Source organism: Artibeus jamaicensis, unplaced genomic scaffold (assembly GCF_021234435.1).
Source record: "Artibeus jamaicensis isolate MK-2021 breed Jamaican fruit bat unplaced genomic scaffold, CSHL_Jam_final contig_240, whole genome shotgun sequence".
Taxonomy (NCBI): Eukaryota; Metazoa; Chordata; class Mammalia; order Chiroptera; family Phyllostomidae; genus Artibeus; species Artibeus jamaicensis.
Window position 1 is genome coordinate 10525681 of NW_026521506.1, and position 24020 is coordinate 10549700.

Consider the following 24020-nt stretch of genomic DNA (forward strand, 5'->3'; position numbering starts at 1 on the left):
TGGCATTTTTCAATGTCAAATATTATTCTACGACAAAATTTTATGGCTGCATAGTATTCTGTTAACTGGATGTGTCATAAATTTATGCAGCCAGTCCTTTGCCGTTTTGGATATGTAGGTTGTTTGAATTTTTCACAAACCAATTATATTTTAGATGAATTGTTTACTACTTTCACTGAGTACTTATTCTTCCTTTTTCCCAAGTTTTCTTTCAACTCTAGAAAAGATGGATTTAGGTATGAGGAGCATGGTAAAAATCATTTTTATAAGATACTTTGACACAAATTGCATTCTTTCTACGTATAGTTTAAGACATTAACTTCATAATAACAGCAGGCTGATTTTTCTTTAATTCCAAAATACTGTTTTCTTAATTTTAAATGAGTTGAGCCATTTCATTTTGGTTTCTCTGTCAAAACAAAATGTTCACCTCTTCTTATTTTAGATTCGAATGCAGGCTCAGGGAAGCTTGTTCCAAGGCAGCATGATTGGCAGCTTCATTGATATATACCAACAAGAAGGTACCAAGGGTCTGTGGAGGGTGAGTACTCTTTTCCTATTGTTCTGTACTCAGTTCCTAGAATTTGCAAAGACTGCTTTTTATTTAAAGCCATACAGTTGTGAATTGTCATCCTATACTATGTAAGATTCTTGGTAATCCATAAAATAAGGTAAGAAGCTCTTCGTCACCTATGAAAGGACTAGAAGTTATCAGTCGACTTTATTTTTATATTCTGCTTAATATTTGGGGGTTGTAAGTATGAGAGAAGATATTACATTATTTGAGATAACCATTTTGGTTTGTTCAAGTTCACAGTGATTTTAGTTCTTCAATATATATTTTTGCCAGCAAAAATATATATTGTACTAACACAGCAATGTGTATTTATGATAGTCTTCGTAGTGCTTATGTTCTAAAGATGTTGCCTAAAAAAAGCTTTTTTAAATGTAAAAGATACAGTATAAAATACTGAGAAGATATATAAATGAGAAAAAATCCATTAAGTCTCCCTAGCTAGAGGTAATCACTTAACCTTTTATCATATTATCTATCAGTCTTCTATCTACACTTTGTTGTTTTTCCTATAATGCTTTATTCTATTTTAATCACTTAAGATTGTAATATTAAATAAGACTACTAGTAGAATATTCAGAGAGAGTAAATGGGGAATCTGTCAATAAATAGGTTCTTTAAAAAGAGAACTTTGCTTCTTTCTTTATAATTTTCTGCAACTTCTTATAATAATTTCAAATATACAGGAAGAAAAGTTGAAAGAATAGAACGATGAACACCTACCTACTTGGATTAAATGACTATTAAATTTTGGCCATATTTGCTTTATTTATGTGTGTATACACATACACACATTTTTTTTTTGCTAAACTATTTGAAAGGAAGTTGCAGACATCATGATATTCCCCTGAATACTTCATTATGAATCTCCCAAGAATGAGGTCATTCTCCAACCTAATAACAATACCATTATCACACCTAAGGAAATTAACAGTAAGTCCCTAACACCTAACATCCAGCCCATAATCAAATTTCCTTTATTGATGAGACCAGACCAGTTTTCTTATAGAATGTTTCATCACATTTCACCTATATTTCCCGTAAACTAAAAATTATATCCATTGGCTTGATTATATTCATGTTAAATTTTTTCAGTAAGAGAACTTCATAGGCAAGACTGTGTATTTCATATTGTATCACACCAATAGGCAGATAATATTAGGTTATCTCACAGTTAGTGATGCCAAGTTTGATTATGTGGTGAGATGATATCTACTAGATCTCAGCATTGTAAAAGATAAGTTGTTTCCCCCTTTGCAATTAGCAAGTAGTTCATAGGGTTATATTCTAGCATTATGCGTATATCCTATTACCTAATAACCTTTCAGCCAGTGGTCTTGGCATCCATTAATGATCCTTGAGGTTTGCTTTTTGATAATAGTACGGTACAGTTTCTTGATTAGTTTAATATAAAATCATAAAATGGAACTCGCTAGAATTTTTTCTACAAACTAAGGCTAAAAGAAAAACAGAAAACAATAAACAGAATTGTAGATTTTGTCAGGGAAAATAGCTACTTTATTTTTGCATATATTCTTTTTTATTTTTATTTTTTACTGCTGTTCAGTTAGTGTTGTCCTGACTTTTCTCCATTGCTCACCCCTACCCCATCCCCACCCACTCCCACAGTCAATTCCTCCCATTGTCTGTGCCCATGAGTCCTCTATTTGTGTTCCTTTTCTTACCCCTTCCTCTTCTTTCCCCATTATCCCCTTCCCCATGCCTCTTCCCCCCAGTGATTGTCAGTTTGTTCTTTATTTCCAAGTCTCTGGTTATATTTTGTTTGCTTGTTTGTTTTGTTGATTAGGTTCCACTTATAGGTGAGATCATATGATATTTGTCTTTCACCACCTGGCTTATTTCACTTAGCATAACGCTCCAGTTCCATCTGTGCTGTTGTGAAGGGTAGGAACTCCTCCTTTCTTTCTGCTGCATAGTATTTCATAATTTAAGTGTACTACAGTTTTTTGATCCACTCATTTACTGGTGGGCACTTAGGCTGTTTTCAGCACTTGGTTATTGTAAATAACACTGGTTGGGGTATATAGGATCTTTTGAATTGGTGTTTCAGGATTCTTAGTGTAGAGTCCCAGCAGTGGGATTGCTGGATCAAAAGGCAGTTCCATCTTTAGTTTTTTTGAGGAAATTCCATACTATTTTTCACAGAGGCTGCACCTTTCTGCATTCCAACCAATAGTGTACTAGGGTTCCATTTTTCTCACCAGTGTCACTAGCACTTATTGTTTGTTGATTTATTTATGATGGCCATTCTCACCAGTGTGAAGTGGTATCTCATTGTGGTTTTAATTTGCCTCTCTGATGGCTAGTGATGCTGAGTATTTTTTCATGTGACTTTGGGCCCTCTGTGTGTCCTCCTTGGAGAAGTGTCTATTTAGGTCATTTGCCAATTTTTTAATTGAATTGCTTGTCTTCCTGGTGTGGAGTCATGTGAGTTGTTAAATATATTTTGGAGATCAAACCTTTGTCCAGTGTATCATTGGCAAATATGTTCTCCCATATGGTTGGTTCCCTTTCCATTTTGTTGATGTTTTCTTTGGTTGTACAGAAGCTTTTTAATTTGATGAAGTCTCATTTGTTTATTCTTTCCATTATGTCCCTTGCTCTAGGAGACATATCAGTGAAAATATTGCTGCATGGGATATCTGAGATTTTCTTGCCTGTGCTCTCCTCTAGGACTTTTATGGTGTCACAAGTTATATTTAAGTCTTTTATCCATCTTGAATTTATTTAGGTCTATGATGTAAGTTGGTGATCTAGTTTCATTTTTTTTTGCATGTACTTGTTCAGCTCTCCCATACCACATGTATTGAAAAGGCTCTTTTTCAAATATTAACTGACCGTATCGACATGAGTTTGTTTTTGGGCTCTCTGTTCTGCTGCATTGATGTATGGGTCTGTTCTTATGCCAGTACCAGACTGTTTTGATTACAGTGGCCTTATAATATAGTTTGATATCAGGTATTGTGATTCTTCCTGCTTTGTTCTTCTTTCTCATAATTGCTAAGCTATTCAGGGTCACATATGGTTCCATATAAATTTTTGAAATATTTTTTCTACATATATAAAGTATATCATTGGTATTTTGATAGGCATTGCATTGAATCTATAGGTTGCTTTAGGTATTATGGACATTTGTGGTAAAATACACATAATATAATATTTACCATCATAACCATTTCAAGTTCAGTTTTGTTAAGTACATTTACACTGCTCTACAACCAGCCTCCAGAATTCTTTTCATCTTGCAAACCTGGGATTTTAAATGCCTTAAACAACTCTCCATTTCCCCCTCCCCCCAACGTTATGCTTTCTATTTCTATGAATTTGACTGTTCTGGGTACCTTATATAAGTGGAATCATACTTTTGTCATTTTGTGACTGGCTTATTTCACTTAGCATAATGCTGTCCAGGTTCATTCATGTTGTCACATGTGTCAGAATTTCTTTCCTTTTTAAGGCTGAGTAATATTCTATTGTGTGTATATATGAAGTCTGTCTGGAAAAAGTCCAGCCATTGTTAATATAACAAAAATGGTTTGTGAGACATCTATGTAACCTGGCAGCCAAGGAGAGTGGACTGGAATGTGCATTCATGAAGAATGATGACTTCACTGTACTAATCAGTGGGGGCAGTAGATGCCATTGAGTGAGCATGTGTATTGTGTGGCCATCGTATTCAGAATGACTGAGCAAGTAGAGCAAAGAATGTGCATCAAATTTTGTTTTAAGCTTGAACATTGCTCTTTGGAAACTATACAGATGATTCAGAAGGCCACAGCTATGGGCAACTGGTGATTGGCAGCTTTGTCAGGACAATGCACCCACTCATGCATCACGTCTCATGTAGTTTGTGGACAAAACATCAAATCCCCCAGGTGACTCTTTCCCCCTACAGCCCACCCAGATTTGGTGCCCTGAAACTTCTGGCCTTTCCCAAAACTAGAATCACCTTTGAAAGGGGATAGATTTTGTATAGTAGATGAGATTTAGGAACATATGATAGGGCAGTTAATGGCAACTGGGGGAATTGTGTGATGTCCCAAGGTACCTACTTTGAAGGGGACTGAGTTGTCATTGTCCTAATTGTCATATGTATAATGTTTCTTGTATCTTCTATCCTCTTCAGTGAATGTCTTTGGTTTTCATATTATATGGCTGAATACCTTCTGGACACAGTATATGTCATACATACATATATACCTACACACATATGTATGTTTGTATGTGTGTATTTATATATATATAACATGTCTGTGGTCTGAATTCAGCCTGTGGGCTCCAGTTTGGGACATTACTGTTCACCATAGTAGCCTTGGTGAACTTGTAAATGTTGTCTTCTAACAGATTAGAGCAGGTGAGGAAGGCACTGTTGGGATAGTGAGCCCGATCAGTAGCGTAAAACATCTGGTGACAGCACAGCTACATTACTTCCACTGCATACGTGGAGTTAGGGATATCGAAGATGATTGAATATTTTAATATTATCAGTCTGCCAGAAAGCAGTTGTCTCCATAGTATGTTATTTTCAATTATAAACATTTAAAATTTATAAAGGAAAACATTCATTGTGATATTTTTAATTATACAAAGACATATAAATGGAAATTACTTGGTCTGTTATACTAATTCCAGATGCAGAAAAATATTTCAGTGTACTTCTGTCTAGCCCTTTACAAAGATTTGACATGCATGTATACCTTTTTCCCTAAGTTAGAATACTATATGTAACTTTATGTCTTGCTTTCTTTAAGGTTATATCTTAAGTATTTTCTTGTGTCAGTATTCTTCAAAAACATTTCTTTTAATCTTCTAGAAGCCCTGAATTTTCATGTGAGCTTGAAAATAATAGGAATATTATGTTAGTGTGTGAAATGCTGGTAGTGTTACCCCAGGTGGACTTGTGAGGTAGCAGCCCTGTTTGCCTTGTCCTTTTCCTTAGTTGCATCATACTTTGCTGTCACCCTAGTGTGCTCTTTATGTATACAGTAAAATTCTGTGAATTAAATTTGGAAGCTCTTTTCTCCCTACTGACTTTTGTTTTATTTTGCTTTTTATAACAGCTTTAGTGAGATAATTCACAGACTGTTACTTTTACCACCTCAAAGCATACATAATTTTTTTTAGTAATTCACAGACTTGTTCCAGTATTGATTTGAAAGAGGGACCTCTGTACTTCAGACTTGAACTTTTTTGTTTTTATTTGTTTTTATTTGTTTATCTTTAGAGGGGAAGGGGAGAGATTTTTATTTGTTTATCTTTAGAGGGGAAGGGAAGAGAGGGAGAGAAATATCAATGTATGGTTGCCTCTCATGTGTCCCCCACTGGGAACTGGCCTGCAACCCAGGCATGTGCCCTGACTGGGAGTCGAACCTCAATCTCTTAGTTCACAGGCCCGCGCTCAATCCACGGAGCTACACCAGCCAGGGCCAGACTTGAAGTTTTTGTCACTTTTAAATTCACAACCTATTTTGCTCACTTTTAGACTTATGTCATACTACCTGTGTATTTTCTTGGTGTCTAATGTCACTTGTATTTTGTAGGGTGTTGTTCCAACTGCTCAGCGGGCTGCTATTGTTGTGGGAGTAGAGCTACCCGTCTATGATATTACAAAGAAGCACTTAATATTGTCAGGAGTGATGGGAGACACAATTTTAACTCACTTTGTGTAAGTACGATAAATTGTGTTCATACCATAGTTCCAGTACTTAAAAAGCATCGTTCAGTGAGATTCTCTTATAGAATAAATACCTTTATTTTATTTTTAAAGATTGCATTTATTTATTTGAGAGAGAGGGGAAAGGAAGGAGAAAGAGAGGGAGAGAAACATCAGTGTGTGGTTGCCTATCTCACACGCCCCCTACTGGGGACCTGGTCCACAACTCAGGCATGTGCTCTTACTGGGAACTGAACCAGTGACCCTTGGGTTTATAGGCCTGAGCTCAATCCACTGAGCCACACCAGCCAGGGCTAATACTTTTGTTTTATATCCCAGATGCTATGACCACTCAGGTCCTTAGAGGCAGTGTCTGATACAGCAGCCTATCAGATGTCTGTAGGGTTTGCATTTGTTCATACACAGCCTAAATATCTATTATTTGCTTTGGTTTATTTTGGCAAGCACACTTTTATCAGTGAGATTGAGAAAAAAGGTATAATTTAATAGGGCCCCTGAAACAAAACCATAGTTTTGGTCTGAAGACTGTTGCCAGTATCATCCTACATTTTCTTTATCTTGCAACTTGTATGATATTTTACTACTTAAATGCATTTGCCATGTAATCCTATGTTTTGAAAAATTTACCTAACTAACATATGATGTGTGACACTTCCTGCTTAGGGATCTTGCTAGATTTATAAACTGCCCCCTTTTAAGAAAAAAGCTGTCTAAGTTTCAGAATGAAAAGTGAAGGGGACAACTTTTAAATGATGTCTCTTTAGAAAATGTTTTCTTTCTCTTTAGATTATAACGAAAGGGCAAGGGCCAGGTTTTATCTGATGAGTCTGATTCATTGTACATTTAAGTTTGGCCTAATTTCTGTTTAGTGGGCAGGGATGGAAGTGGGGCAATCTATTTTCTTAAAGTTTTCCTTTTTAGTTCCAGCTTTACATGCGGCTTAGCTGGGGCTCTGGCTTCTAATCCAGTTGATGTGGTTCGAACTCGTATGATGAACCAGAGGGCAATCGTGGGACATGTGGACCTCTACAAGGGTACTTTGGATGGTATTTTAAAGGTATGCATACTATGGGCTTAGATTAAATTTTCATCTTCCTTGATGTCTCAGACCTACTTTCAAGCCTTATTCTTAATTGCTACATATAATTCTGAAGATGGAAGAATCCTTATATACATTTTTGCAGGCTCTCAGAGTAATTCCCAGGTAGAAAAGCTGTGCCCTTGGCAATCCACTGATGCACAGTTGTCCTTAATCTTGTTATTCTGATTTGAATGCTTGCGACTGCAGGATACTTTTATTAATAGTACCACGTGGAATTGATATAAAACACTTAACATATGCCCACATTTGCCCACTTCAAAAATGACAGAGTCCCTGTAATAGAAAATCTGGCACTCAATTTTAGTTCAGCATTGGGCTATTGTTCACACTTTTGCTTTGAAAGTTTCTGCGATGTTATTCTTGTGGAGAGCTGAATATTATAAATGAATTATGTATTATATAATCACTCGTAATAGTACTTCTACAGAAAGCAAATTTGAGGCTAAAATATTATATTGCCATATGGTTTCTCTGTGGTTCACTTTAGTGTAACAACTATTTATTATATATTAGGCACATTTTAGTAGGCACAGAAATTATAGCATACTACAGGTGAACAAACAGATAATTAACACAGTTGGTAACTGATAACCTCAGGGAATCAATGGGAGGAAAACTTAGTCCAATTTGAAAGTTTAGGAAAGGCTCCCTGTAGATGGTGGCATCTTGAATAATAAAAACCCATATATGTTGAGTGCTTTATTATGTATCAGGAGCTATCCTAATGAGACCTTACATATTTTAGTGGTGACCATGTGGTGACATTCATTGACAGAGGCATCACAGGAAGAGGAACAGGTTTTGTGGGAGACATTACAGTTATAGACACTTAGTTTGAGGCTCATGAGGAAGACACAGTGGATGTATTTGTATATGTTAGTCTTCACTCAGAGGAGGGTTCAGGGGTATAGCTGAGAGCCTTGGGAATCAGTAGTGTACAGATGTTACATAACTGTGGAGCGGGGGTGGGGTACCAAGGAGAACAAGTAGAGGAAGTCACAGCTTTTTTGCCTTCCTAGATCACTGGAGTATTATAAGATTTGTTCCATTAATAGTGATTCACAGAGGCAGTAATTCTTGGACTCTGGAGAGTAGAGTTTGGCAAAAGCCACCCTTACTATTTTTCACATGCTCACCCTTCCACTTGACAATCACAGGTATAGAGAAGAAGAGTAGGGCCAAGGAAATAACTCTGAGGAAATGCCAATTGTTAAGGATTTGACAGATGAGAAACCTAGGAAGGACACTAAAAGATAATAGTTCAAAAGGTATGAGGAAACTTAGAAGAGAATAGTGTCATGGAAGCCAAGGATGTAAAGAGTTTCAAGAAGGGATGAGTAATTATTTGTGAAATGGAATAGAGAGATCCAGTATAAGGACTGCAAAGTATCTCTTAGATATAATATTCGCTGGATTGGTGTTTGCAAAAGCCAGCTGCTGTGCATTGAGAAGTGGTTCAATTTAACCATTCATTCATTCAATACAAAAATGTTTAAGAGTCTTATTGCCAGGCACTTTTCTAGGTTGATGACCAAAAAAGTCCTGCCTTTCATGACATTATGATTCTAATAGGAAGAGACAGATAAATACCCAGGAAGTGAGGATAAGTAGATAAGTATAAAATTACTTCAGGAAGGTTGGCTACTAGGAGCTAAAGGGAAAATAATATAGTTATAGCTAGCACTTATTGAACACTTATTACATGCAATACACTATAATATGTCCTTTAACTCACAACAACCCTGTGGGGTAGACATTATCTTTCCCATTTTATAAATGATGGATTTTAGGTTTAGAGTAGCTAAGTATTTATCCAAGATTACATGCCGAGTAAATGTCAACTCTGGGATTTAAAGCAGGGGCTGATTCCAAAGTTTGTACTTGTAATCACTGTTCTGTGTTGTATTGGCAGAAACATATTTTCATGTTGGCAATAACTTTTAAGTGCTTATATTTACTCACTTATTCACTTACTTACTATTAAAGTTCTTTAAAACAATTACACTCTACATTGTCATTATATATAATAGCATCATACTTTATTATTTCATCTCTAAGAGTCCCAAAACACTTTGGTGAATGGAATTATGCATTCATCTTTGACATAGAAATGAGCAACTGCAAATCTCATTTTGTTACCTCCATCTTAAAACCAATGAATGGCTTGTCATATACCCAATGATCTATGTGACTTGACCCCTTTTTCCTTCCACAGCCTTATCTTTGCTACCTTTATTCTGCGTTTCAGATGTACTGAACAATTTCTAGTACTAGACTTTCTCTCATTCCCAAGTTTTCACTTATGCCATGTACTTTGTTAGATGCCCCCCAACTCCATCCTAACTCTCTTTCACTTGACTAGCTTCTACTCATTATTTAGATCTCATTACTTTTTCGTAAAGGCCTTCTGAGAGTATTAAACTAGATTATGGGTATAAGTTTTGTGTACTTGGTCTATCGTATCATTTATTATACAGTGGAACCTCAGCTCTCGAACATAACTCATTTTGCAAGGCTATTTGAGAATCAGTTTGTTCTAGAACTGAATCTTTTTTGCTTGTCACCTGAGAGATATGTGCTTGATCATACAGGTATCAGTATGTAAGGGTTGTCGGGCTGAGAATTCAAGAACTGAAGTTTTGTTTGACAACTGAGAAATTTCTTCCATGAACAACTTGGTTAAGAACTGAATTGTTTGAGATGGGGGACATTCAAGAACTGAGGTTTCACTGCATTTAAAAAAAATCTTTCTTGAGAACCAATTCACACATGATAAAATTAATCTATTCAGAGTACCTTTTGGTGTATTCACAGATATGTGCAACTGTCATCACTACAATTTTATAACCTTTTCATTACTTTTCTTTTTTTAAGTATATTTTGTTGATTATGCTATTACAGTTATCCCAATTTTCTTCTTCCCTTTATCCTCCTCCACCCTGCAGCATTTTCACCCCCTTAGTTCGTGTCCATGGGTTGTACATATAAGTTCTTTGGCTGCTCCATTTTCTATACTATTCTTAACCTTCCCCATCTATTTTGTGTCTACCATTTATGCTTCTTATTCCCTATACTTTTACCCCCATTCTCCCCTATCCTGCCCCCACTAATAACCTTCCATGTGACCTCCATTTCTGTGATTCTGTTCCTGTTCTAGTTTCCTTAGTTTTTGTTTTTTTAGGTTTAGTTGTTGATAGTTGTCAGTTTGTTATCATTTTACTGTTCATATTTTTTATCTTCTTTTTCTTAGATAAGTCCCTTTAACATTTCATATAATAAGGGCTTGGTGATGATAAATTCCTTTAACTTGACCTTATCTGAGAAGCACTTTATCTGCCCTTCCATTCCAAATGAAAACTTTGCTGGATAGAGCAATCTTGGATGTAGGTCCTTGCCTTTCATGACTTCAAATACTTTTTTCTAGCTCCTTCTTGCCAGTAAGGCTTCTTTTGAGAAGTCAGCTGATAGTCTTATGGGCACTCTTTTGTAGGTAACTGTCTGTCCTTTTCTCTTGCTGCTTTTAAGATTCTCTTCTTATCTTTAATCTTGGGTAACTCAATTATGACTTGTCTTGGTGTGTTCCACCTTGGATCCAACTTTTTTTGGACTCTCTGAGCTTCCTGGACTTGCGTGTCTATTTCCTTTGCCAGATTAGGGAAGTTTTCCTTCATTACTCATTTAAATAAGTTTTCAATTTCTTGCTTTTCCTCTTCTTCTAACACCCCTATGATTAGGATGTTGGAGTGTTTGAAGTTGTCCCAGAGGTGCTTAAGCCTCTCTTCATTTTTTTTTGAATTCTTGTTTCTTCATTCTGTTCTGGTTGAATGTTCATTTCTTCCTTCTGTTTCAAATCATTGATCTGAGTCCCACTTTCCTTCCCTTCACTGTTGGTTCCCTGTATCTTTTGCTTTATTTCAGTTTGTATAGCCTTCACTTCTTCCTTCATTTTGTGAATGAGCTCAGTCATTTCTGTGAGCATCCTGATTACCAGTGTTTTGAACTTTGCATCAGATAGATTGTCTATCTCCAAAAGAAGTAACCTTACTTAGTTCTTTTTCTGGAGTTTTAATCTGTTCTTTCATTTAGTCATATTTCTTTGTCTCAGCACACCTGTTATATAGTAAGGGGTGGAGCCTTAGATATTCTCCAGGGTGAGGCAACCCTTTTGCTGTGTTGGGGCACTGTCTGTAAGGGAGGGATGCAAGAGGGAGCAATGCCACTTGCTCAGTTCCCGTCCCACTTTCCATCACTTCCCTCACTTCCCACAAGTGGATTGTGCTCTTTTAGGTACTGATTCGCAGGTGGGTATGTTTGTGTATGTTTTAGGACCCCGTGGACCTCTGCAACAGACACTCATGCGAGACTGGGAGTTTCCCCTCTCCTGTGACTCCCACAGATTTTTTATAGCAAGGGGTTTTGAGTCTTTAGTTTCCCTGCACTGAAAGCTTGGGTTTTGGGGTCTGTCTCATTCCCCCATTGTTCTTCCTGGCTTATCTGCATGCGAATGTGGAATCACCCACCCAGTCTGCCAGCTGCTGCCTTGCCCCATGTGCTATCCATGCTGGCTGCCTGTCTCTGCCTCTCCTACCAGTCTACATGAATGTTTCTTTAACTCCCTGGTTGTTGGACTTCCATGCAAATTTTTTTCTGGCAGTTCTGGTTGTTCTTTGTTTTTAAAGTGGTAGTTATGCCTCTTTTGGTATGCTAGGAAGTGAAGCATTTCTGCCTGTGCCTTCATCTTGGCCGGAATCCTCTACCTTTCTTTTTTAAAAAAATTATTTGATTTTAGAGAGACAGAGGGAGGGAGAGAGACAGAGAAACATCAGTATGTCGTTAGTTAGCTATGCATTCACCAGTTGATTTCTTGTACATCCTCTGACTGTGTCAAACGTGCAACCTTGGCATATTGGGACAATGCCTACCTTGTCAGGGCTTGACTGACTCCTTTCATTTACTGTAATATTTCAAGGTTTATTCATGTTGTAACGTGTATCACTACTTTGTTCCTTTTTATAACTGGATAATACTCCATGGTATGACTAAATCACATTCACATTTTTTTTTCATTTTATTGTAATTACTTTTATTTTTTAATTTAATTTTATTCTTTTTTATTGAATTTATTGGGCTGATATTTGGTAAACAAAACCATACAGGTTTCAAGTGTATAACTCAACAAAACACCATCTGTACACTGCATTGTCTCCTCATCACCCAAAGTAAAGTTTCTTTCCTTCCCCATTTATCCCCTCTTTGTTGTCTTCTGCAACCCCCCACCCCCTTTCCCTCTGGTTAACACAATGCTGTTGTCCATGTCTATGTATTTTATAGATATATAATAAAATAGCATATAATACCTAATATCATATATATATATAGTATATTATAGTATGTGATATACAGCATACATGTATATAATACAATATGTAATATGACAGTTGTACATTATGTAATATTATATATTGCATGTAATATAATAAATGTATTATATAATAAAATATTGTATATTATAAGTAAATATATATCATCTTAATCCATTCACTTTTTTTCACCTTGTCCCCCAACAACCCTCCTCTCTGTAATTACTTTTTATGTCTATCTGCTTGACCCAGTGGATTGTAAGTTCCTTGAAGGCAAGGCAGTGTGCATCTTGTTTATCAACATTATAGGGATGTAATGTTTATTCACAGCAAATTATTGGTTGAATGAATGTATAATTTTATGAAGTAGCCTATTGTCTCTGTTTATTTACAGAAATTCTTGTTTGTTTCCACATAACTGCCTAAGCCAAAAAGTATGCTTCCTAGTTCTAATGTTGTGAAGAAATTGGTCAATGTTTTGGAGCTTTATAAGGATTCAGATGGCTCATGGTAGTGTTAGAGACTCTCACTGTGTTTGTATGTTCATGTACTCAATAAATATGTATTTAGATATTTATTGGAAACTTTATACACCAGACAATGTTAGATAGTAGGGATATAATGTTGAATGAGACAAATATATTCCTTACTTTCCTGGAGATTCTGTTGTAGTTGAGGCAGACAGATGATAAACAGACAAATAATAACTATAATATCTGATAGAAGTCAATGTTATGAAGAAAGAAACAGAACATAATGAGATAGTGACTCCATGATGATGGTGGAAAACTGCTTTAGCTAGAGTGACCAGGAAAAGGCTGGGAGGAGGTGACATTAGAGCAGAAGTCTGAATGATGAAAAGAAGAAGGTGGCCACTTGAAGATCTGAGAGAAAGGTATTTCGTAAAGAAGGAAAAGGTACAAAGGCTCTGAGTTGGGAATGAGCTGGACATGTTCAAGCATTAAAAAGAAGGCTGATGTGGCTGAGTGTGATAAATGAAGGAGAAAGTATTGGGTTAGTCAAAAAGTTCATTTGTTTTTTTTTTCCCATAAGATGGCTCTAGTAATGATTCGTTATTAGAGCCATCTTATGGAAAAAATGTTTAGTTGTCTTTAACTTCATTTGAAACAATTGTGTTAGATTGTGTTGTGACAGCTGTCATATGAGTATGCATTTATTTTTTGTTTTTTAAAAGATTTTATTTATTTATTTTTAGAGAGAGAAGAAGGGAGGGAGAAAGAGAGGGAGAGAAATATCAATGTGTGGTTGCCTCTTGTGCCCCCTACTGGGGACCTGGCCTGCAACCCAGGCATGTGCCCTGACTAGGAATCAAACTGGCAACCCTTTGGTTTGCAGGCCAGCACTCAATCTACTGAGCCACACCAGGCAGGGCTCATATCACTGTTCATTTAAAAAAAATCAAAATTTGTGAATTTTTTATAGCCATTTTAATATTGAAGATGGAAGAAAATAAGCAATATTTTTGGCATATTATGCTTTATTATTGCAAGAAAGGAAAAACACAACTGAAATGCAAAAAAAAAATTGTGCAGTGTATGGAGAAAGTACTGTGACTGATCAAATGTGTCAAAAGCGGTTTGTGAAATTTCGTGCTGGAAGTTTCTCATTGAATGATGCTCCATGGTCAGGTAGACCGCTTGAAGTTGATAGTGATCAAATCAAGACATTAAGTGAGAACAATTTACCTTATACCACATGGGAAATAGCTGACATACTCAAAATATCCAAATCAATAAAGTTATTGGTGAAAATGAAGAAGTGTGTCTTTTGTGGGGAAAAACTAAATGAACTTTTTGGCTAATTCAATAGCAGGAAATAAAACCAGAGAGAAAGGCAGGGACTAAATCATGTAGGATCCCATAGGTCATCATAGAAAACTTCTAATTAGAATGAATTCCACTGGGAAGTCATTGGAGAGCATCAAGCAGGAAAGTGATACTGTCTGATTTAAAATTTCAAAAGATTGCCCTGGCTGGTGTAGCTCAGTGGATTGAGCACGGGCCTGCGAACCAAAAGATCGCGGTTTGATTCTCAGTCAGGGCACATGCCTGGGTTGCATGCCAGTTCCCAGCAGGGGCCAGTTCCCAGCAGGGGTCACATGAGAAGCAACCATACATTGATATTTCTCTCCCTCTCTTCTTCCCTTCCCTTCTAAAGATAAATAAATAAAATCTAAATAAATAAATAAAATTATAAATCTAAAATTTCAAAAGATTGTTAAAAGATTCTTTAGGTAGAGATTGTAGACTAGTTATGAGGCTTATTGTGGTAGTTCATGTGAGAGGTGATGTGGTTGTATTGTATTTCTAAGATGCCTTGTAATTTTAGCAATCTGTGATTGTAGGTTATCTGCATGTGGGCTTTATTTTTGCTGATTTTCACAATTTTTCAACATCTGTTTTCATCTGAGACCAGGGCATTTGCTGGTGATCCATTGGGGGAACTACATTAACCATCATGTTTTCCTAAGTAATGCCCTTATTGAATTGCTATGCCCTCTAAAAAATGGTAAGGATAATTATCTTGACTATTTGTTATTTAAAATTTAAGTATAGTTGGTATATAATATTATATTAGTTCCAGGTGTATAATATAGTGATTCAACATTTTTATACCTTACAATATGATCACCACTATACAATGCAGCAATTCTGCTTTGGGTATTTGTCCAAAGAAGTTGAGTATTTTCTAATCTACAGGATGGGATAAGAGATATTTATAAACCTGGATTCTGATAATGTTGTCTAATCCAGATATATCCATTTTTAGAATAATGGTTTCACTTCATCAGTGGAAAGGCAAAATCACATTTTTTCTATGTCTAATACAATGTCTAAATCACAAGAATTGCTTAATGGATATTTGTCAATGAAATAGGAACTGTTTCTATAAATTGAATTCAAAATTCACCACCAGTTTGTGACCTTTGATATACATGATTTGTCATTTAATTCATAATAACCTTTCACCTGGTGTGTGTAGAGCCCTTTGTATGAAACAGAAAATGCAAACTCAGATCCTCAAAGCATTGATATGAGGTAGGCCATGGCATTACGCAGAAATTACAATGATGAACCACACTCAGAGGATAGTGATTTGCCCAACTCCCTATTCACCTACCTTGCTTTACTTTTCTTATTAGTGCATATTTCTGAATGTACGTAAGTTTATGTATTTGTCAGCTCCACTGGAGTATGTACTTCATGAGGGCAGGGACTATATAAGTTATCTTTTGCTGTGTAACAAATTACTCCAAAACTCAGTGCTTAAAACAACGAACATTTATTATCTTGCATTTTTCTGTGGGTTAAGGATTCAGAAGCAGTTTAGCTGAGGGATTTTAACTTAGATTCTCATGAGGGTGTTGTCCAAATGTCAGCTAGGGCCTCAGTCATCTGATGGCTTAATTGGGGCTGGGTTATCTGCTTCAAAGATGATTCGTGTGGCTATTAGTAGGACACCTCTATTCCTCTCTGGCTGTTGGTAAGAGGCCTTAGTTTCTCACCATGTGGGCCTCTCTTCCTGACACAGAGGCTGGCTTCCTCCAGAGTGAATGATCCAAGAGAGAACAAGGCAGAAGCCATATATATATATATATATATATATATATATATATATATATATATATATATATATATATATATATAACATTTTTAATAATAAAGCATTGAAAGTGACATGTGTTCACTACTGCCTTATTCTATTGGTGATACAGACCAATCCTGGTATGTGTGGAAGTGCCTACACAAGTGTGTGAATAACTGGAGGTGGCTTTCTTTGGGGACCATCTTGGAAGCTCTCTACCACAAATACTTTTTGTCTCTTGTTTACTAGTATTACTATTATCTTAGCATCAAGAATACTTTGCATATATTAGGTGCTTCACAAATATTTGTTGAATGAATGGGTGGGTAGATTTAGACTATAAATGAATTCAAATGTGTGTCTTTAGAAACAAAAGAGACTATTCATGAAGCCACAAGTTGTTGAGGAGGGGCTTAGAAGATGAGCACTAAAATATAAGTAATTGTCAGATGTAAAGAGTAAAGGGAATTCACTATTTTTTATTATCTTTCTCTCAGATGTGGAAACATGAGGGCTTTTTTGCTCTCTATAAAGGATTTTGGCCAAACTGGCTTCGACTTGGACCTTGGAACATCATTGTATCCTTTTCGAACATGAGAATGAAAGCAAATGTTTCAAGCTCCCAGGTAATTCTAGGCTATAGGAAGGAAAATTTGATTCTTGAAGCCTTTAGGCAAGTGACAAACTCAGGAATTCTAATGGTGACCATTGATGATGGAATTTAGAAATGACTTTCAGTTGGAGTCTAAAGCAAACGGAAAGGACTAGAAAAGAGATGGCAAAGTTTCCACCTAAAACAACAACAACAACAATAAAGCACTAACTGATATGTTAGTATCAGTTAACAACAACAACAAAATCTGGAAGGTGCTGTGAAGTTTTTGGAAACTGCTGGGAGATGCCCACAGAAAACTCCATGCTGAGGGGGTCCATATTTCCTATCCCCTAACTATAGGAGCCAAGCGGCTAGGGACATTGTAAGACAGAAAACATTGGTAGGGTGAAGGAATCCAGGGTCAATTAGGGCTGTTTCCTCAGGGGTGTATCTCCTTCTTTTAGCTACATTTGAGTGCCTTCTACATGCAGAGCCATGAATTGGACCCTGTGTGTGGTGTCGTGTGTGTAGTGGTGAGCATTGCAGGATTGAATAGTAATTTCTTGCCTATAGGTCAATGGAAATAGTATCTTTCTCCCTCCTTGGGATTGCTCTGATCACCTAATGTTTGTAACAGTCATTCTAGCGCTGAACTATATGTTTGTTGTCATTGATGTTCTTGGTTGTGTGTGTGTTGTGTGTCCCTGAAGACTATGAGTATGTTAGAGTTTTAATCTGTTTATATCACTGAATACCAATGATGAAAACAGGCACATGGTGGGCACTCAGTGCATGCTTGATTTGTCAGGAATTGTTTTGTAAAAAAACGTAAGCAAGTGCAACTTAGAATAGCACAGTCTAAGTACCTTAATTTAAGAATGCAATGCACAATTTTAGAACTGATTTGGCTTTCAGTATTATCTGAGTGATCTTCCATGACTTAATCTTCAGTTTTTTATCACATACGAGCAGCTTAAGAGGCTTCAGATCTAAGAACTGAATTATATGTGAACCAAGCCCTGCCAACCTTTTTACTCTTTTCTCTGTTTCCTTGTTCAAATGTATTTTGACAAACTTGTAAGTGTTTACTGAACCATTGGTCTCCCAAGAGCCTCCTGATGGAAGAACAATAGGATGATTCAAAATTGTTCATTTGTTTGTGTTACCATGTTAACTTCCCCGAGAGGAGGTATTAACATTGAGATTCTGGACCCTGATTGGTATCTTCTGTGAAGATGGATACTGATGGGTGACATTGAAAATGGCCTTCTTTTCAAATGTGGGTTAAGTGTAGTTGGTTAGCCCCAGACTAGAGCAGAAGGCATAGGTTAGGGCAGTTACTGCTACGTATGTTACAGACCTTGGTTCTCATTAAAGTATTTATTGCAAGAATCACTTTGTCTTTGTCTTCATTTAGTATTTTCTCATTTGCCAACTCTTTATAAGTTCCATTTTCCTGAAAGTGGTAAAGAGAAGGTGACTATGAAATTGAGTCTAGACACCTAAGCACATTTATGGGAACAGATTAAGTGTGACTAAATATATTGCTTTTTCCCCACTGTCATTCACTGTCATAATGCCACTCATGTGTAAACATCAGGCAAATGGTCCTTTCCTAAGCATAAATAATAAAAAAAAACAAGTAACTCATTTGGAAGTTTCTTCAGATAAAGTGCTTTAAAAAGGCTTAAACTAGAACCTTGTGTCTAGCTTCTAATTGTCTTATGTGCAAAAAGTTCTGCCTACTTTCTTGTACTAGAAGAGTGCCTAGCACATTGTAGGCACTCAAATATTTGTGGAATGAGTAGTTTAGTTTCTTCATCTTTATCCATTCATTGTTTGTTCAAGAAAACATTATGTGTGTATTATGTACTAGATGCTGGGAATATAAAAAAGTTAAGACAATCTCTGTTTCCAAACTCACATCATAGTAGGAGAAACAATTTAAGTCAATAATTATAGTAGGCACTAAGTACTATGTGAAAAATAAACAAAGTTCTGCAGGAGCACAGAGGAAGGAATAGCCAGTTACTTAGGGGATTGCGCAAAGGCTTCATAGTGGAGGTGACATTTGTGCTAAAAAGCAGATGTTAGTTACCATGTGGATGATGCAGGAAATGACATTCCAGGTGGGAGAATGGGGAAAAGTTCAGAGTGGCAAAGATGTAGGGTTTCAAAAACCACGTGGGGCAGAATTACTTGGCAATCCTGTGCAAATGTAGGTTCTTGTGTCCCATCATTTGAGAACCTAACCTTACTTGGGTTAAAGGCATTTTGCTTTTGTTATAGGCAGTCAATGCCGGGGGACCTTAGATTATACTTTGAGAAGCACTTGTAAAGAAATGTAGGCTAGAATGAAAGGAAATAAGAATAGTGTGGCTAAAGGGACAAATTATGAAGAGTCTCTATATGCGCAAGGAAAGTTTGACTTTTATCCTGAGAGGTGGGGCAGACAAAGGAAGTTTAAAATAGGTAAATAATATAACCAGCTTTTGTTTTTTTAGGAAGATAACCCTAGTGTGGAGGGTAATCTGGAACAGAACAACCCTAAAAAGATTAGGGCACACTGAAATCTATTCCCTTTTATGTAGAGGTAGACAAAACAGGGTCCAAATAAACTAAGAAAATGTGTTCTAAATCACATAGCCAGATTGTGGTGGGTTTGAGACTAGAACAAAGTTACCATATTTCTTTGTTTCATTCTACCACCCCACAGTGGCTTCTAAACTGTCAGTCTAAAGTACTACTTTTTCAAAATTAATTTTAATAGACTTTTTAAAGAGATGTTTTAGGTTCACAACAGAACTGTGCAGAAGGTACAGAGATTTCCCACATATTCCCTATTTGGACATGTGCCCAGCTTTCCCCCATCAAAATTCATCACCAGAGTGATTCATTTGTTATAACCTACATTGGCATATCATTTTTACCTCAAATCCATCATTTACATTAGGGTTCCCTCTTGGTGTTACACATTCCGTGGGTTTTGCAAAATGTATAATGACATGTTACCTACCATCATAGCATCATACAGAATAGTTTCACTGTCCTGATAATCCTCTGTTGTCTGCCTACTTAGTCTTCTCTCTCCCATAATCACTGGAATCTATTGATCCTTTTACTGTCTCTATGGTTTTGCCTTTTCCAGAGCGTCATATAGTCAGAATCACTCAGTATGAAATCCTTTCAGATTGGCTCCTTTCACTTAGTAGTATGCACTTAAGGTTCCTCCACAGCTGTTTGTGGCTTCATCTCTCTCTCTCTCTTTTTTTTTTTTTTTGCATTTGGATATATCATAGGAGACATCCATCTCCTGTAGGATGTCTTGGTTGTTTCAAAGTTTTGGCAATTATGAATAAAGCTGCTATAAATTATTCATGTGCAGTTTTTGTGTGTGTGTGTGAACACAAGTTTTCAGCTCATTTGGGTAAATACCAAAGAGTACAATTGCTGGATGGTATGGTAAGAATAAATTTAGTTTTATAAGAAAGTTCCAAAATGTCTTCCAAAGTCAAAGGGGGGTGGGTTTGAGGGTGGTAGGTGGAGGTGGGTGGAGTGGGGGGCATGGTGGGGCAAAAATGCAGATGACTATACTTGAATAACAATAAAAAATTAAGAAAATATATATGTATTTTAGGTTTAAAATATATACTTACTAATAAAAAATGGGTGTTCATTTGAAAAAAGAACATGTAATACCTGACTATTTAGTTAGGGGCACTGACCTCTTTTCCTTAGATTGTCAAATAAACAGCCAACACAATAGTAGCTGTCCAGTGTGAATGAATCAAAATTATACCTAGGTTTTGTCAGATCAGCAAAAATATATATTTTTTGGTGTGCTGCAGAATTTTAGTAATTAGTTTTTGTGTGTCACTTGATGAAAAAGGTTGAAAATCGCTGGTATTAGAGTGAAAGATAGTTTCTTAAGTTTATATATATTGAAAATTGGGTTTCATTTACCTCCAGGTAAATGTAATTTCTTCAGTGGAATTTTCCATTGATTTTCTCTTCAACAATGTAAAGAATTTTTCTCGTAATTTCTTTTTTCCCTAATTCTCACCCGAGGATATGTTTATTGATTTTAGAGAAGGGAGGGAGGGGAGGGAGAGAGAGAGAGAGAGAAATGTGAGAGACATTAATGAGTTGCCTCCTGTATGTGCCCCCACTGGGGATGGAACCTATAACCTAGGCATGTGCCCTGACTCAGGATCAAACCCTCAGCCTTTTGGTGTATGGGACAATGCTCCAACCAACTGAGCAACCCAACCAGGGTTCATTATAATTTCTTGTACTATGTATTTGTAACTATATTTGTGTGACTATGTGATTAATATCTCTATCTCCCATCAGCCTGTAAGCTTCATAAAAATAGGGATTCTGTTGATTTTGTTTATTGTTGTGTTCTCAGTGCATAGCATCATTATATTTAATAAATATTTGTTAAGTGAATAAGTGAATTGATCAATATTCAAAGATCTGATAAAATGCCTAAAATATAGCAAGGGTTCAGCAAATACTGTGGGATTTAAATGGAATGAAGTTAAATTTTGAATTATTGATAATGGGATGATAGATAAAGAATAGGTTTTTAAGGGAAAATAAAAGCACTTGGGGAAAAGCACCTAATACTTTTAACTATATATTTATTCAACATGTATCTCTGTGTCACGCAGCTTACTGTGTATAGAAGGGAGATATAATGGAAGATTAATAAGTAAACATATAATATATTGGAAGATGATAGATGCTTGGTAGAAAAATAAAGCAAGGAAGAGGAATGGGGAATATTGGGGCAAGGTTGTACATTGAGAAAGCCAAATTTGATTGAAGTCTATAGGAGGTGAGATAAAAGCCAATATAGGTTTAAAGCAAATGCAAAGGCCCTGAGGTGAGCATGTACCTAGAGTTTAATGTGATGATACAAGCAAGAAGTGATGGTGGCTTGGATGATGGTAGTGGCAGTAGAGGCTGTCAGACGTGATTGAAATACCTATATTTTGGTGAATAGCAAATAATGACTTGCTAAAGGATAGGATTTGGATTGTAAGAGAGAAGTGAAAATGAAAAGGAAGAAACAACCTATATGTCTATCACCTAATGAGTGAATAAACAAATAGTGGTTTATCCATACAATGGAGTATTATTCAGCCATCGAGGTATGAAGTGCTGATATGTGCTACAACATGGATTAATCTTGAAAACATTATAAAAGCAAGAAGTCAAACACAAAAAAAAACACATATGATATCATCCCAGTTAAATTAAATATCCAGAATAGAAAAATCCATAAAGATAGAAAATAAATTAGTGGTTGCCTATGGCTTGCGGGAGGGATGGATGGGACTGGAAATGGGTATAAAATTTCATTTTGGGATGACAATGTTCTGAAATTAGGTTATGGTGATGGTTGCACAACTCTGTAAATGTACTAATAAACATTAAATTGTGTGCTTTAAATAGGTAATCATTATGGTGTGTAAATTATATCTCCAGCAACTTTTTTTCTAAAGACTAGAATGTGATTGGGATGGCTAGTGAGGAATTTCAATGAATCTGCTTAGTAACAAAATACAGATTTACACAATGGAATTCTATGCAGCAGAAAGAAAGAAGGAGCTCCTACCCTTTGCAACAGCTTGGATGGAACTGGAAAGCATTATTCTGACTGAAATAAGCCAGGTGGTGAAAGACAAATACCATATGATCTCACCTTTAACAGGAAGCTAAACAATAAAACAAACAAGCAAGCAGAATAAAAGCAAAGACGCTGAAATAGAGAACAAGGGGACAGTGACCAGAGGGGAGAGGGAAGGGAATTTAAGGGGAAAAAGGGGGAGGGATTTGGAGGAACAAGTATGAAGGACACAAGGGCAAGAACTAAGGGGCGTGGAAATGGGAGGGAGGTGGGGAGCGCTGGGGGGGTGGGCTGGGATGGGAGTAAAAGACAGAAAACTGTACTTGAACAATAATTAAATAAATTTAAAAAATACAGATTGATTCATATTAACTCCAGATGATTACATGGATATTTTTCCTTTGGAATAAGCAAATCCGTCATGTTACCAGCGACCAGAAGATCAAATGACTGACATTTCTGATTAGGAACCCCTGAGTTTGAAGGGATAAAATAATAATCAAAGTCTGTAGGCTATATGATGAAAAAGTTTTCATTATTTTAATTTTTTCTTTCTTTAATCATTTAATTTTTTTAATTTGAGAGGCTAGAGCATGATACAACTATAATAATGATGATGATGATAATGATAATAACAACTGGCACTTAATATTGCTTTATTATGTGCCAGATACTGTTATAAGTATATTGTGTTTATAAAACTCTGCTTACATTCTTCCAACCGCCCTATGAGGTAGGTACTATTCTTATTTTTCAATGAGAAACTGAGGTACAGAAAGGTAAAATACTTTTGTTACAAGGAAATAGCAGAGCTAATATTCTAACCTGGGCAGTCTGGTCAATGAGCCCATGCTCGTAATCACTATGCTAGAGGTGTACTGACTCAGCCATGTCTAGGCTCACTTAAAGTTTATGGCAGGTGAGCAGTAAAGAATATTGATTTCATTAATTCCCCTATCTTTATAGCGCCCTGGGAGAAAGAAGGTCAGTAGTTGTGGTTGGTCACTCTCTGACACTTAACTGTAATACTGCACTTCAACTATTTTCCTGGAGGCATGTGACTGTAAAATGTATAACTTTTATTCTCCACTTTTCTACTGCTTTCCCTCTCTTTCCTTTGTTGGTCTTTCTTCTCCAGGACCTCCTTCATCACTAGCCCAACAACACACAGAGGACCTTGTTCTTGTGTGTTGTACTATTTATTAAAGAACTTGGAATTATTGATACAGATGCCTCTAGTTTGAAATTGAATAATGTGAACATGGGGTAGGCTTCTCACCCTCTCGCATCCAGTGCAAAGAAGTGTGTTATTAGTCTTACAAATTTATGGGAGGAATGATTAAACTATTATGAACCTGATTATAAATACTTTTTTCCTATTCACTAAAGTATACCATATAAGGGATAATATTTTTGTTAGCCTAGCCAGTCAGGATGTTACATGTAAGTT

The 24020-nt window shown here is 36.3% G+C and overlaps 1 protein-coding gene across 3 annotated transcripts in view; it reads left to right on the forward strand.

The window, feature by feature from the left end:
- The window catches only part of SLC25A14 (solute carrier family 25 member 14), a 31146-nt gene extending 12822 nt beyond the window's left edge, over positions 1–18324 (forward strand). For all 3 annotated transcript variants that reach the window (XM_037147125.2, XM_037147126.2, XM_053662378.1), the window contains exons 7-11: positions 446–541; positions 6136–6260; positions 7191–7326; positions 16835–16915; positions 17884–18324. In XM_037147125.2, the coding sequence (XP_037003020.1) occupies positions 446–541; positions 6136–6260; positions 7191–7326; positions 16835–16915; positions 17884–17925 (480 nt within the window). In that variant the 3' untranslated portion in view covers positions 17926–18324. The remainder of the gene's footprint in view (positions 1–445; positions 542–6135; positions 6261–7190; positions 7327–16834; positions 16916–17883) is intronic.
- Positions 18325–24020: the final 5696 nt, after the last annotated feature.